Source organism: Microtus pennsylvanicus, chromosome 8 (genome assembly GCF_037038515.1).
Source record: "Microtus pennsylvanicus isolate mMicPen1 chromosome 8, mMicPen1.hap1, whole genome shotgun sequence".
In the NCBI taxonomy this organism is placed as follows: Eukaryota; Metazoa; Chordata; class Mammalia; order Rodentia; family Cricetidae; genus Microtus; species Microtus pennsylvanicus.
Window position 1 is genome coordinate 60,236,527 of NC_134586.1, and position 16,257 is coordinate 60,252,783.

At 48.9% G+C, this 16,257-nt stretch overlaps 1 protein-coding gene across 1 annotated transcript in view; it reads right to left on the minus strand.

The window, feature by feature from the left end:
* Add2 (adducin 2) overlaps positions 1–16,257 on the minus strand; it is a 93,960-nt gene that overhangs the window by 12,040 nt on the left and 65,663 nt on the right. The window contains exons 6-11 of the mRNA XM_075983617.1: positions 15,994–16,074; positions 12,646–12,795; positions 10,207–10,350; positions 7,509–7,607; positions 2,529–2,705; positions 379–636 (exon numbers count right to left, since the gene is read on the minus strand). Of these exons, the coding sequence (XP_075839732.1) occupies positions 379–636; positions 2,529–2,705; positions 7,509–7,607; positions 10,207–10,350; positions 12,646–12,795; positions 15,994–16,074 (909 nt within the window). The remainder of the gene's footprint in view (positions 1–378; positions 637–2,528; positions 2,706–7,508; positions 7,608–10,206; positions 10,351–12,645; positions 12,796–15,993; positions 16,075–16,257) is intronic.

Genomic DNA, 16,257 nt, shown 5'->3' on the forward strand with positions numbered 1-16,257 from the left:
AGGTCTGTGGAAGGGAGGGAAAAGAGAGAGGAATGGCAACACGTGCTCAGCCTCTCTTCTTCCTGGGTTTGTGTCAAACCCCAGGCCCACTGTTGGGTGCCTCTCCCGGGAGTTTCCCAAAGCGTAACCCCATGGTTGTGAGGTGAAACAGAACCTAGTCTCTCTCGAATCTGTGCTTATGGAAATAGCCCAGTCCTGTTGCCCTCTGGAGAAATCTGCCCCTCACACCTGAAGTCTCAATACAGGGGTGCAAGAAAGAGGTGTAAGGGGCTCTAGGGCCTGAGCACAGCCTACACGAACCAGTAAGAAAATTACACAATTTGCTTCCCTTCAAATCCAACTCATCCCATCCAGGCTGGCCTGACCTCTCCCTCTCACCGTGGTCTTGGGCCGGGGACTGCCCATATTCCTCTGCACCTCGTCAGCCACATTCACCCGCAGGTAGGTGTTGGGCGTGTTAAGCCAACGGGTCTTCTCCTTCTGCTGCTTCTGAGCATGCTGGCGCAGGGCAGGGACTGGGGCACCATCCTCTTCGAACACAAAAGCAGTGACTGTGGCTGGGATCTCCACTTCACTTTTGTGTTTGGTTTTCTCTTGGACAAAGGGGTGGCGATATGTGTAGCCTGTCCTGTAGCCCTGAGAGGACAGAACCAGAACCAGGTGTTTGTAGAGGTGAGAGGTCCACACCTGAATGCCCACCGGACACCCGAGAAGCCAGGCTAAGGTCACAGGGATTTTAAATTGAGATGGGCCTGGTCATTTAGGCTTGTCATTCCAGTTGCTCAGGAAGCTGAGGCAGGAGCATGACAAGCTCAAGGCCAGCTAGATAATGTGGTGATGCTCTGCTTCAAGACAAAGCATGGACAAAAGGGCTGGGGTGTAGCTCCACGGTAGAGCGCTGGCTTGGCACATGTGACAGCCAGCGTTTGATCTCTAGCATACAAAAAATTAACAAAATGATGAGTCCTGCTTAAATCCTCATAATTTTGATGAATTTTAAAGTAGTATTGCTTTCTATTAGTACAACAATAATAATAATACTGTATAATTTTGCAGTGCTGGGTCTAACATATCATGCCAAACCAGACACTCACTCTATGAGTTACACCCTCAGTATCCAATGTTTCCAAAGCAGCTAAAATAAAGATAAAAATAACTGAGATTTAATATTATATGGATGTGCATTTGTTCTTGTATGTAGTGTGTGTTTGCAGGTCACAGAACTGCAAAGGGGATCATAAGTGAGAAGGAGGTCTAAGGGAGCGAGGTACAGAGAGCAGTGTATATATGTCACAGGAAAGCAGAAGTGGGGGCTGAGGGAAGGAAGAGGAACAACAGAGGGATAATGGGTCGGGACGGGAGCAAGGTGGGAGAAATCAGAGCAATGTAGGATGATACATATGTAGGAAGACGCCACACTGAAACTCATTACTTTGTATGCTAATCTTAAACATTAGTTTTAAAATAATGTCAAAGCAATTACGATAGTAAATTTCCCTTGAACCGTAGGAACAAGCCCTGGCTTGGTCATTGTACAGAGCTGGTTGAAGTTCCTGGCTCACTCAAAGCACCTTTCACTAACATCCACAGGGAAATCTGACTGCCCTAGTACCCTCCTTCTCTCCTCTCTGAAACTTTAAATGGAATCTTCTGCTTCTCAAAGCTTCCAAAGGATTCCTGTAGGAAGCCACTCACAAAGTCCTGGTGCTTCCTCTAGGGGCAATGATTCAGCACACAGATGTTGCCGGGAATTCCATCACCAAAGGCATGCTTCATCATTACAAAGGCTCCCTCAGGTCAGCCTAGCAAAAGGACGCAGAGGGATGACGGGAGGGAAAGGATTCATTATTGCGATGACCTTGACATGATAAAGTCAAGTGGCCTTGAGGGTGAGGAAGGTGAGCAGAACAGGAACATTCTAATGGACAGGTGGCATTCTCACCCCTCTCAACAGTCCCAGCGACCCACTGACCCCTCCTTCTGTGCCTGAAGTGTTTCCTTTGATTTTCCATATCATCAACTCAGTCATTAGCTCCAGCAAGGGGGATGCTGTCCGCCTGAACCCTTCAATGAATCATTCCATCTAATTCCTTATGAGACTGGCTCATCCATTCACTGCAACAAAGTACTGTAAAGCTACTGCTTGGAATAAGGAAACTGGCTGTGTGATGGGGTTTCAGTACTAGAGCTGTGACAGTAAGGATGGAGCAGGATCAACTCCAGAAGAGGCGTGGGTAATGGAAATGGTGATGGTGATGGCCTGTGGCTGTGAGGAGAGGCACTGGCTTGGCTGAACTACTTGCTATTTCCCATGCACAACACAGACAGACATGAGGATGTCTCGGCGCTTAGCACAGGGAGGAAGGCGAGTACTGAAGAAAACTATTGTTCAAATGAAAAAACTCAGAGGCTTTCACCAACCAAACCATGACAGAGGCAGTTCTTGTATGTCCTAGTGTTTTGAGCTGTCTGGTTCTGTGGGCTCAGCCTCCGTGGAGGGGTCTGAAGGACAGCACCAAGACACTCACTAAGTTGTCCAGCATCCTCATGAGGGCTTCAAATTCATGTTCTCCCAGCCGGCTCTTCTGCATGGGTCCAAAGGTGCTGCCTGCCCACTGCACAGAGCCCACCTCATGTGGCCGGTGTTTCTCTTGCTCTAGGAGAATAAGGTTCTCAGTTCCTCCAGCGCTGGACAGAGCTGATACCTACAGAGAGATCAGAGCATTTTGTCACAGGGGAATGAAGCCCCCCCCCCCCAAACTGCTATGGTTTGCACAAGGAAGCAGTGGGGCCACAAAGGAGAATTCAGGACCAAGAAAAGTCCAGGAAACTGGAGGGAAATAGCCGGACACTTGTTGGGCATGCACTCACTGTCATCGAAGTGTAAGTAATTCCTCCTCAGGCTCAGTTCTTAGAGAACCCCAGAGTAGAAAAAATAACAAATGTTAAACTCCAGAAATGAAACCACACAGAGAACTGAACTGGTATCTGGGATATACACACCTAGGTACCAAAACAGGTACCTAGGATATAGCATCCCAAAGAACTAAACAGTACCTAGGACATAATGTCTCAGGGAAGAAGGAATGGTACCCAGGATGCACTGCAGAATTGTAATTATTTCTGGAGTAGACAATGCTAGAAAAGGCTCCAAAGGGGACTATTCATTGTTTTATAGACAAGGTCTCATGTAATCCAATGTGGCCTTGAACTTGCTACGTAGTCTAGGTTGGCCCAGAAAACCTGATTTTCCTGCCTCTACCTGTTGGGGACTGCAGATCCGCAGACCCTGAATTTTCTATGACCCTTTGCCTGCCGGAGTAAACAGCTTGTTTTCCTGTGCTTGCAGCTGCTCTGAGCATGAGACCCTCATGAGTTTCTGATGTCAGGGGAGTGGTTTCTGGTGGGTTGTAGCTGAAAAATCCTGAGAGCTAGGGTGTGGCCATTAGTCAAGGAGAGCCCTATATGAGCTGCCCTGGAACACAATACAATGGGCATTCTTGTTTCAAGAGTGGCCCATGTCTCTGTGTGTTCTGTGATCTCCAGACCCTTGCCTGACTGTGGTTCCAGGTGGCACAGGCACCACATCTACCTACCAAGATTAAAGATGTTTGCTATCATGTCAATCTGGATCTTCAATCATTATTTCTAATATTTTATTCATTCAAGAAGAATTAAAGATGTCTGCCACTGTGTCCTGAAGGAACTTCAATTATTGTCTGTAATATGTGATTTCTTCAAGAGGAAACTATCTCAATCAAACGGCCATAAATACTTGTGGAACCCGAGGGGCAGTGTCAGCATCTTATTCTCTTTATTTTCCCATGTGTATGTGTGTGACGGTTAGTTTTAAATCAATGTGATATATAAGTCAGACTCTTCTGGGAAGAGGGAACCTCAATTCGGAAAATGACTCAGCTCAATTAGATTGGGCTGCAGGCAAGTCTATGGAGTACTTTCTTGATTAATGATTGATGTGGGAGGGCCCAGGCCACTGGGGCAGTGGTAACCGTGGGCAGGTGGTTATGGGGTGTATAAGAAAGCAGGTTGAGCAAGCCAGAGAGGATAAGCCAGTAAGCAGCATCCTCCAAGGCCTCTGCTTCAGTTCCTGCCTCCAGGATCCTGACTTGAGTTCCTTCCCTGATGTCTCTTGGTGATGCACTGTGACCTGAGAGCTGTAAGATGATATAAACCTTTTCCTCCCCAAGGTGTGCTTTATTACAGTGATGGAAAGTAAACTAAGACAGTGTGAAACATAGGATCCCTCTCTCACTAACATCTGGTAGAAATATTTAAACCAATGACCTTTAGTGTAACCTCCTGCAGGGGCCATAGATCTACAGAAGAATGCCCTGGGCAGAGGAGAAGCTGGAGGAGTTTTCTACAGTCTTGTTATTCAAGCTATATGTCCATACACCCATGCTGGGGTGATCATACACCCATGCTGGGGTGATCAGTCACCAGGTCCAGTGTCAACATGGCACGGAAAGGTGTGTTGCAGTGTCAGACAGCTCCCCCCAGGGTCCTAGAGCCTGTCCCACTGTTAGAGCTCCATGGGGAAAGAGCAGATCAAGTGGCCTCAGGCAGCATCCCTAACTATTAGCACAGAGGTACGCGTATAGAACAGGCAGTTTAGACTAATCTTCAAAGCCTCTGTACACTTGATCAGCCTCTGCCTTTCCCATCTCTTACTTATCTAGTGGTACAGTCTGCTGAGCCCCGCAGCCGTGCCATTCAGATGTTCTTAGTCAGGCTTGACTTTCGGGGAGGGAGAGGGACATCTGAGATGCATCACTACAGGAGTATGTAAACACACTCATATCTGAGAAGACTCGCTTACCAGAGCTGCCCCTCTGATGATCTAACCTGCAGTGCCTGATGTTTCAGGATGGGTTGGGAGTCTGGGCTGTGGTTTAGTGGTGTTTCTTTCAACCAAAGATCAAAGGGTCCATTTAGTTTACTAACAAACGCAGACGCATGAGCTGCAGGCATTGGGCAGCACCTTGAGTTCCTGACACCCTCCTGCACCAATGGATGACCCCAACTACTTCTTGGAGGTGAGTTCCTCAGACTCCCTCAGATGAGCCATGACACCCTGGGCGAAGAGGGCGTCACAACACTTTCCAGTGCCTTTTTACTCAAAATATATGTCTGCACGTCTTTAACTGTCCCTACTGTCCCCTGCTGCTCTGGAGAGGCAGTGCTAGGGTGTGTTGAAGAGGAGGCCTGTGTGGGTACCATGCTGCCTGGTGTGTTACATCACCTTCTCACCATGTGACTTTGGGCAGCTGTTTACCGGATTTGTGCTTCAGTTTCCACCCTTGTCAGGTAAAAATGGCAGTGCCCTAGCGACCTCATGAGGAGTCTTTTAAGGTAATACGGTAAAGTATTTGGAATGTTCTGGAGCCTCAGGAGCACCACATGGATGCTGTTGCTAAGTTAACAGAGGATGAGAGGCAGCCTCCCCTGGGACTGTTAATGGAGGAGGAAGGAGGGAGAGAGCACCCACAGCCTTGCCCAAGCTGCCTACTTCCGTCTCTTCCTCCAGCAGTTTCCATGGCGATGGGTAGCAGATGGAGAAGAACTGCCTGTGCTTCCCATCTGCCTCTCAGCGAGCAATGACCCACTTTTCTAGAACTCCAAACTGATAGGCAAAGAGAACACTGGGCCCAGGAGAGCTGAGAAGGTGCTTGGGCTTGGACCACAGACACGTTCATAGTCCATAATCACATTCACCTATTCACCAAGGTCACCGGGCCCATGGTGGGCACAGCTCCAGAGCTGGCTGCCCGAGTGTAAGCCTGCAGTAGCTGCAGGCCATGGCTTCTGCACTCATTTGTGCCTTATCCTCTGCTTTTGCCCTTCCATGTCTAGATCATCCCTCCTCCCTCACTCTAGAAGCCTCTCCATCCCTGACACTGACAAAGAGTCACCGGTACTTTCCTGGGTTGGTTGCCAGAGGGATGTGGGTGGGCAAAGTCACAGCAAGCCAGTCCTGAGCAGAAAGTGACACCAGCCAGGAGGCTGTTAGAAACCAGGACTAACAGCTCTGACCTATGGCTGCAGGTCAGAAGGTTAAACTGCAAAGGGGTCACTTCTGGGTCTGAACTGAAGGTCCCTCCACTGTGGACCTGTAGGGGAGGCAGCAGGAGTTCTCCATCTGTGCAGAGGGCTGGGATAGCTTTGCAGAGAGGAGCTTTTCCTGAGTGCTCTCTCTCACAGAAGTATCTGCAAAGGTGTGGTAGGGAGCCCTTTACAGTCCAGTGTGAGGAAAGACAGTCTCCCCTTGATAGTAGACGTTCAGCCAGTTCTGACGCCAGTCAGTGGCCCGAGCATGGGACAGCATTTGTAGTTGAAGGAGAAGGGAGTGCATCAGAGACATGACCTGGAGCCAGGGTCCCATAGTTTCTATCTCTGACCATTGATGTTTCTCGGGATCCTCGCTCAGCAAGGCTTCCCTACAGCCCACCATAAGGGTATCATAGGCTCCTCCATCCCCACACTGCTTCGCTGATCTCACCTTTTCCCGAGTGACACTGAGAAAGGTGGCGACTTCCTTCAGTGCTGCTCTGCCAGGCCAACCAAAATAAGGCAGCAGGGCATCACGTGGGACTTCCGGAGAGCTGACTGTTCTGGGCTGCAGCCTCGGCATCTGTCAGCTAAGCCCTAACAGCAGTGTCACTACCCTTCTAGCCTGGAGAGGCCACTCTTCCCAGCAACATTGACCCATGCAGACATAAAGAAAACAGGCTTACAGAGGGCACATCTCTGCCCCAAGGACACCCAGCCAGGGCTGGAGATAAAGGAGCTGAGAGAGCCAGGTCACAAGTCTATCCAGGGCTGGGTAAGCCCCACCCCCACCAACGTGTCCACCATAGAGTGCATGCTCTTTGACTGACCTGCACTGTACAGCTGCCTGTACCAGCATCCCTGCTGTTCCAGGGGCACCATTATCATTGACACCTCCACCTAGCTGTCCCTTCCCAGTGAGGGGACTGGGAGAACTTCTCCCTACATACCCTTGGGGGTATCTTGCTGTTCTGGTCTCTATGACAACACTGACTGTCTCTCTGTCCACTCCTCTTTCCATGTCTGACCACACTCCTGACCCATGTACAGCCAACCCCATTCCATGCTACTCCCTGGCAAAACAAGAACAACCTTTTCCTGTGTCCCCCAGTACAGCTTGGTGTACCAGTCACCCTAGGTGACACAGGTGTGGTAGGGCTTTTGTGTGCCTGTGATGGTTTCCCCATCCTGGCCTCAGGTCCCCTAGATATCAGTAGTACCAGTCACATGGTATGATGGATTTTTCCAGGATATGGATCCATTGTCAGCAGGAAACTGCAGGGGTGGAAGGGAAGTGGTGACTGGCAGAGTGACAAAGCAGAGTCTCAGGAAGTCAGGTTCACAGGACCCCAAATGACAGCTAGCAGGGCCCACAGTTAGTTCCCAGGGACCCCATCAAAGCCAGATTCTGAGCCTACTTCCCAGAGTGCCTTACGTACCTGTACCTCACACGCAGCCTGCAGGTGGAAGACCTTATAGAAAGCCTCCTCCACGGTGTCACCCAGAGCGACCATGCCATGGTTTCTCAGCACCAGGATCTGTAGAGGAGGAAAGAACCCATTAAGTCTGAGCCTCTGGAACTCCCCCTCTGGGCCAGCAAGATGGCTCCATGGGGAAAGGTGCCAGTCATCATGTCTGAAAACCTTTGCTCAGTCCCTGGGACCGACATGGCAGAAGGAGAGAATAGACTATCACAGATCTTCCTCTGGATCCTGTGCGAGCCTTGGAGGCTTGAACTAATCCCCTGCCCCACTGCCCCCTCAAACTGAAGTGAGTAAATAAAATTGTATAGTAAAATCAACCTTAAAAAAGCTTCCCTCCTAAGGGACTTTCATCTTACCAAGATCAAGTCTATACCCAGCCTGGAGCCCCTCCCGCAACTCCCCACCTTTTCTCTGTAATCAGGAACCTCACTGCTAATCTAAGTGTGGATTGAGTCCAGTGCACCCAACTGCAGGAAATAGAAAAGGGCATTTGAAACTGATTCTGTGCAGCTCCAGTGACTTTGTGGGGGCACTGCTATGGTTTGGGCCTTAGAGAATTCAGAAGCCCGAAAAGGCAGTCAGCAAAACCATCTGATGCTCAGTATAGTGCTCGGACCTCAACAGTGACCTTCTGCCCTGTGACCTGGTCAACTTTGGTCAAATCCAAGAGGATAACACTCTTGGTGGCTCTGCAGGAACAGGCAGCCATATGCTATCTCTCTGGACCTCGGGCTTTTTCTCCACAGACTTGGCCCTGACACTACAGTTCACTTCTAGTCAGTTTTTCAAACGAGGAACAAGAAGTTCAGAGAATGGAAAGTCTCTGGCTCCCTGGATGCAGACTCTAGACTAGAACCTGGGGCTCTCACTGGTGAAACTATTTCTGATTTGGCAAGGAAAATGAATGAAGGGAGTGAAGAGACCAGACACAGGTTTAGATCTCAATTAAGACTTTCCTTCCTTCCCTGAAAGAAATACTCATGGTTGGTTTTACCCTCAGCAGCTTTGAAGCCAGGTGAAGCATGAGGGAGCTGAGGCAAAGAGCTATGCATTTGGTCCCTGCAGAGGGCTGAGGCCTCAGGGATCAGAGCATCTTGCCCTCTCTTGCTAGGAGTTTTTTCTTCTCCATGCCCAAGACTTAGAAAGAGCACAGGGCTCAACTTAGAAAAAGAAAAAGCACGTGGAAGACCTTCTCTTAGATTGCCATAGCCCACACACTGCTGAGGGTACCCTGGGGTTGATGGGAAGAGTAGCAGGCTCCTCCCCCAAGGTGGAGATAGGGAGGCAGGGACTCAGGAGAAATGACACAGCTGCCAGCTCAGACTCTGGTCCGAGATGGCACCACAACTCTTTGCTAGCAGAAGACAGTGTTTTAGACTTAAGTCAGGCAACAATACACTTCTCTCTTCTATCCAGTTAGTAACTAATGAATTAATATAGTTAATATTAATGAATTAATATAGCACTCAACTTGGGGAGACTTAGAGAAATAGCCTATATATTAGGTGTGAGGAAGGAAGCAGAAGGGACAACCTTTGTGGGAAGGAATCAGGCAATATGAAGTCAGACTTATCAAGTGTGTCCCCTAAAATATCTAAGGGAGCCTCCTTAAGCCCAGAGGCTTAGCTGGAAAGATTTCCTCTTGGTGTTGTTTTTATTAAGAGGAACCCGGGAGGTAAGAAGGAAAGTACCCCCTGTAAGGTTCAACCACAGAAGTCTGCTCAGGTAAATTACAGCTTTTCATACAATGAGGTATGATTTAATAATCTGAGTGATGGAGGAAACAGTCACATAAGAAGGCACTTAGTGTGCATTGCTGAGGGGAAGGAGAATTGGTCTCTTGATTGCAGTTTTGTCAATATACGTGAACAGCCTTACAGAATGCAACAGCATCTCCAGAGCTATGTGGGAGAAGTGGGTTTTTTTGTTTTCAATTCTTTTCTTTCTAAAAAAAATTCTATGAAACTTGGAGGCTGGAGAGACAGCCCAGTGGCTAAGTGTGCTCCTGCTCTTGCAGAGGACCCAAGCTCAGGTCTGAGCACTTCTAGCAGGCTGCTCACTAACCTGCAACTAACTCCAGCTCCAGGAGATCTGATGACCCCTTCTGGCCTCCACATGTACACACATAAAAATCTTAAAAATTGTCTACAGAACAAAGTTCTCCAATGAGTACATGTTGCTTTTGTGATGTTAATTATGTCTGTCTGTGTGATAGAGGGAGAGAGAGAGGGAGGGAAGAAGAGAGGGAGAGAGGGAGGGAGGGAGGGAGGGAGGGAGGGAGGGAGGGAGGGAGGGAGAGGGAGAGGGAGAGGGAGAGAGAGAGAGAGAGAGAGAGATCGAGCACATCAGAGGTGAACATTGGGCATCTTCCTCAATTATTCTCCACCTGATTTTTTTTTTTGAGACACGGTGTTGCATTAAAATTGGAGCTCACTGATTCAGTTAAACTGATTGACCACACAAGTCCCAGGGGTCCACCTGCCAGCACTGGGGTTATGGGTACATAACAGCCATACCCAGCTTTTTATGTAGATACTGTGGATGGAACTCAGGTTCTTGTACAGCCAGCTCTTTACCGTTCTGAACCATCTCCCTGGTCTTGTGATGTCAGCTTTTGACAGTACCACTCCACAGCTCCCTCCCAGAAACACACCTTGCACGTCGGTCCAAGGCACTTCTGCAAATTGATTCGATCTGCTTCCTGCTCCATTTCCCCATTGAAGTCATAGTAGGCCATGTCCCCCACCAGCAGGGCATTATGGGAGACAGGCAGGAGGCCACACTTCATAGCTGACACCTACAGGGAAACAATAGTTACCTGGCACCTGTAGCCCAGGCCACAGGGTGCACGGGCCCTCTCTCCTTGGAGCACAGCAGGCCAGGCCTGCTCACAGGAGGAAGACTGTGCACTGCCCGGGCCCACTCTCTCAGTGAGGGCCGTGACCTTACCGTCACACTTGCACATCACCCCAGCGGCTGAGGACTGCTGGGCTAGCATGCCCACGGGGAACCCTGCCACCCAGCCCCAGCTCTGTGACTCTGGGAGGAGGCAGGAGTGGTGGACATGTTTCTCCCATAGTATGGCCCTGGGGCAGTATGAGTACAAGGACTGAGGGCTAAAACCTGTGTTGGTTCCTGTGCTGGCTAGTTTTATATCAACTCTTAACACAAGCTGGAGCCATTTTTGAAGAGGGGACATTAATTGAGAAAATTCTCCTACGAGATTGGCTTTTGGGCAAGCCTGGGCTATTTCTTGATTGGTGATTGGTATAGGAGGGCCCAGCTCACTGTGGGTGGTGGGTGGTGCTGCCCCTAGGTTGGTGGCCCTGACTGCTATAAAGAAAGTAGGCTGGGCAAGCCATGTGGAGCAAGTCAATAAGCAGAGCTCCTCCATAACCTCTGCACCAGTTCCCACTTTCAGGTTCTTCCTTTGGGTTCCTACCTCACTTCGCTGCATGATGAATTACAAGTTGAAAGATGACACAAACCTGTTCCTCCTCCCTGTTGGTTCTGGCTATGGTGTGTTATCTGACTATGGTTTATTATCTGGCTATGGTGTATTATCTGGCTATGGTGTGTTATCATCTGGCTATGGTGTGTTATCATCTGGCTATGGTGTGTTATCATCTGGCTATGGTGTGTTGTCATCTGGCTATGGTGTGTTGTTATCTGGCTATGGTATGTTATCTGGTTATGGTGTATTATCTGGCTATGATGTGTTATCTGGCTATGGTGTGCTATCTGGCTATGGTGTGTTATCTGGCTATGGTGTGTTATCATATGGCTATGGTGTGTTATCTGGCTATGGTGTGTTATCTGGCTATGGTGTGTTATCTTGCTATGGTGTGTTATCATCTGGCTATGGTGTGTTATCTGGCTGTGGTGTGCTATCTGGCTGTGGTGTGCTATCTGGCTGTGGTGTGCTATCTGGCTATGGTGTGTTATCATCTGGCTATGGTGTGCTATCTGGCTATGGTGTGTATCTGGCTATGGTATGCGATCACAGCACCAGAAAAGTAAACTAATGCAGCCTCCCACTCCATTTCTCCTTGAAAACAAAGCATAGTGAGGTGCAGAAGGGCCTACTATCTTGCCCCACTGCCCCAAATCAGCCCAAGACTGCAGAGACCTTCAGCACAAACACAGCATCGAGTCTTGGTCCTGATTCTCGGAAGTCTCAACAGGCTGGTGTCGTGTGATCTGTCCTACAGGTATGTGTTCTGGTGTCAGCAGGAAAGGATGATGGCCAAGGCAATGCCCAGTGTCCGCCATTTCTCTGTGACACCGTAGTGTCCTCTGTACATGTGGAGAGATGGCCTCAATATTACCTGTGATCTGTGATTGTTCCCTCTACTCCCCCCGGGTTTATTGCACCCTTCCCTAGATCTCAGCTGCCCCGAGCTATGGAAAAGTCTGCAGACTCAGTTTCCATCAGCTCACTCTTCTGTGACAAGGTCTCTCTCCTCTGAAGGTCTGGGTCATGTGGGGACCAGGGCAGCATGAAGCCCAACAACACTGACTTGGGAAGACACTTGAGAGGTGCAGCTGCCTGGCTGAGCTCCCAGCTGCAGCTACAGTAAAGTGGGGGAGTCTGTGAAAGCACTTTCCTCGCCCTCACCTCTCACCAAGACACTGGTGAGGGAAAAGAAGGTGGGAATAAAGATCCCACAGGAGACTCCACTCTCGATCTAAATTCCAGATATTCCAGAATCTATATTTTCATCATTATTTATTTTTATTTCATATGTATGGGTGTGTTTTCCTTTATGTCTGTCTGAGCATCACGTGCTCACAGTACCTACAGAGGTCAGAGCAGTGGGTGTCGAATTCCTGGGACTAGGATTACATATAATTGTGAGTGGGTGTGCAGGTGCTGAGAATGAAACCCAGGTCCTCTGAAAGAGCGGCCAGTGCTCTTAAGCCCTGAGCCATCTCTCTGCCCCTTTGCAGACTTTTTAAATGATGATATTGCTATATCCCAGGTGATGATCTCCCCAGGGAGAAACAGGTGCTCTGGGCTGTCTCCCTGTGTCTCCCTGACACAGGGAGCCTGGCACTGGGTGGAGCTCCGGGGCTGGGAGGCCTCACTCACCGCGGCTGTGGCAGGTGTATGCAGGTGGATGGCGCACCGCACATCGGGCCTGGCGGCATAGATGGCTGAGTGCAGACTGAAGCCCGTGGTGTCCACTGGGAAGCAACTGCTGCCCTTCTCTACCACCTCTCCCAGAATGTTCACCTTGATCTGGTCAGTGAAGAAGAGAACAGGCTCAGAGTGGCAGACCAGTGTGTCCCCTGCCCATGTCCACCCAGGATGACAGGAGTAATAGTTGGCCTTTGTGTTGGGGACAGCCACATGGAGGCCTGCTTGCAGTGAATCTTCAGGGGTGATAGGTGATGGTGATTCTGTAGGGGAAGTGGTGGGGCAGTTTCTCAGACTTTATCATGCATTACTTTAGGAGCTGCCAATATAGAATCTAAATACAGAGAGGACTCAGCACGCTTAGCATTTTCCTAAATGGTGTCCAGGCTGTGGCCCACAAACCCCACTCCAGTTATGAGCTAGAAGAGAATCAGTGACAGAATCCTCTAGAAGCATCTAAGAGGACTCCTGGATGCCAATAGAAACCTTCCCAGAGGAAGTCCTGTCTAAGCTGAGCCATCTCATTTTTGAAACATCGTAATGTACACAAAGGTAAAGAGAATGGTATACTGAACACCTTTTACCAGTCATGGAAAAGGGAAGTATTTAAGGAACCAATGGGAAGAAGTCACTTTCTTAGCCTGCTCTCTACTCTCTACTAGCAGGTAGCTTGGCTAAAAACCATTACATATAGTATGTGTGTAAAGGAGGTGGTAAGGGAGAATGAGGGAGAGAGACAGAGACAAACATAGTGAGTCTTGGTGGGAGAAAGCACATACATACATGTTTGTGTGCATGCACACAAACACACACACATCAAGAATAATGTTTGTGGCTGGCTATGGTGTTCCTACTTAACTACAGATTCACAAATCATCAACGTCAGGGAAGGCTTTTTGTGACTGACAAGACAAGGGGCCTCCTGAGTAGAAAAGGGAAGATGTTTCATCCTCAAAGTGTTCCCACCAACCCTCCCAGCACATTGCAAGGCCCACCCCTCAAAGATGCAAATCACCTAGCACAACCCAAATTCTGAGGCAAGGTCCTCTAACACAACCTTCCTCACTGTGTGACCCTTTAATACAGTTTCTCATGTTGTGGTGATCCCCAAACATAAAATTATTTTCCTACTGTTATGAGTTGTAATATAAATACCTGATATGCAGGATATCTGATATGTGACCCCTGCAAAGGGGCTGTGACCCACAGGTTGAGAACCTCAGTCCTAACACCTTAGCGGTCTGGTCCCCAGGCACCCTGTGTCCCTAGGTTGATTACAATTATACCTTGTTCACTAACAAATTAGATTTTGGTTTCGGGCAGGGAACCCTGATTGCTCTTTGGGCTGACAAGGGAGTTGGACTTGATTGGGGGAGGGGGAGGGAAATGGGAGGCGGTGGCGGGGAAGAGACAGAAATCTTAAATAAATAAATAAATAAATAAATAAATAAATAAATAAATAAATAAATAAATATCACCAGCAGTGGTGGTGCACACATTTAACCCCAGCACTCAGGAGACAGAAGCTAACTTGGTCTATAGAGCTAATTCCAGAACAACCAGTGCTATACAGAGAAATCCTGTCTTGAAAAACCAGAAAGAGAAATCACTGTAACTTTGACCCTCTAAGTAGAAGCACCTGTGACATCCCAAGTCTAACACACAAATCAGGTCCACAAACGACCCCATACCCCATTCCCAAAAGTCCACAGACAGAAGAGGGACCAAAGAACAGTGACATCTTGGTGTGGGGAGGGGCACATTATTGGTACCATGTGATTAGCTGCATGGGACAGCATCCAACAGACCACCGCTGCAAACCTCTATGGAGGGAGTTTTACAGAACGGAACTGGTTTGGAGTGGCCTGATGCTGGCTAGGTGTGACAGCAGTTTCCCCAGCTCATTCTTGTGCTCAATCTGATTCCCCAGTTCCTCAAAGAGGCCCAGTTAGACTTCCCTCTCTGGCTCATTGCTTATCTCATTGCTGGACCTGTGGCTTGTGTCCCATAATAACAACATAATAGGCCAGTGAGCATTCCATCCAGTGCCTCCGTCTAGATCAGAAAGCAGGGACTCTGAGGACTGCCTCAGAGACACAGGCTTGGCTTTGGATTCTGCTGCTGTGCAAATTTACAAAAGATGCCAGCTGTGGGGAGTGGCGCTCAGGTGATTCCACCTCTTCTTTCTGCCTCAGCAACCACATTCTCCTTTGGAGGGATAAGTTGCACATCCATACACAGTCACCCATGGTCTACCTATACCCCAGATCACCTCAGCCTGCTGGTGACCCCCACAAGACTGTCCATACCCTAGATCACCTTCTGCCTATGATTCCCCCTCAAACCTGCATCTTGGGGTCAGACCCCTTCTGAACCTACCACATCCAAATGCCAACTGCTTCTGCCTCAGAGACAGTGCCCACTCTCCCAGCACCTCACATGGTGTGGGAAGTTCTTCTGTATATATGTTGCTTTTGGTTAATGATAAAGCCGCTTTGACTTATGGCAGGGCAGAATAGAGAAAGGCAGGAATTCCAAGCAGAGGAGAAAAGAAGGCAGAGAGTTAAAGAGATGCCATGTAGCTGCTGAAGGACAGACGCCTAAGAACCTTACCGGTAAACCACAAGCCTCATGGTGATACATAGGTTAGTAGAAATGGATTAATTCAAGATGTAAGAGTTAGCTAGAAATATGTATGAGCTAATTGGCCAAGCAGTATTGTAATTAATATAGTTTCTGTGTAATTATTTAGGGTCTAGGTGGCCGGGAAACGAATGAGCAGCCTCTGACTACACTCATACTCCACACCAGTTGCCAGCCCAGCTGATCACAGGCCCACTAAGTATGCACACCAAAATATCTTTCACAGATCACAGAAAAAGCACCTAGCATTTGCTCTGATGTCTGCTGGCCTCCACATCTGTCAGGGCAATCCGTGAACAAAAGAAACAGACTATCTTGCCTGCACCTTCAGATTCCAAATGCTGAGCCAGACTTCAAGTCTCTTGTTCCAATGTGTTCCCATCCAAGGACGCTTTCCTTAGGACATATGCTCTAATCTCTACCCAGAACTCGGGTCACCTCCCATTGCCTCCTCCCTCCACTGGGTTTGTTGCCTGCACCCCATCCCATCATGCCTGAGGCACCCACTGTGTCTACATGTCTTCTCTGCCCAGGGAGAGTGAGTTCCACAAGGAACAGGACAGTAGGCTCTGATTCGGAGATGAACCTGTCCTTCCAGGGTCACATGGGTCCCGTCATCTTAGTAAGAGTCGGCACTGAGATGCTAGCTATACTTACCAGGCTAGACGCTGTGACCTCACTGCAGGAAACCCCCTTGGGGCTGATCAGGAAGTGATCTTGCTCCTTGCTCACTCTCATCTGGGGGAAGAGAGATAAGAAACTCAGGGCCAAGCAGAGAGGAAGAAGAGATGCTTCTAAGGACAATGCTTAAATCCCCATCTCCCTGAACTCATTGCATCAAGGCTTTCTCCAGTGAACCCTCCTCCACTGAGAGGTGAAGAGGTCTGCTCTTTACTAAAGCTGTGCAAATACAAAAATTAG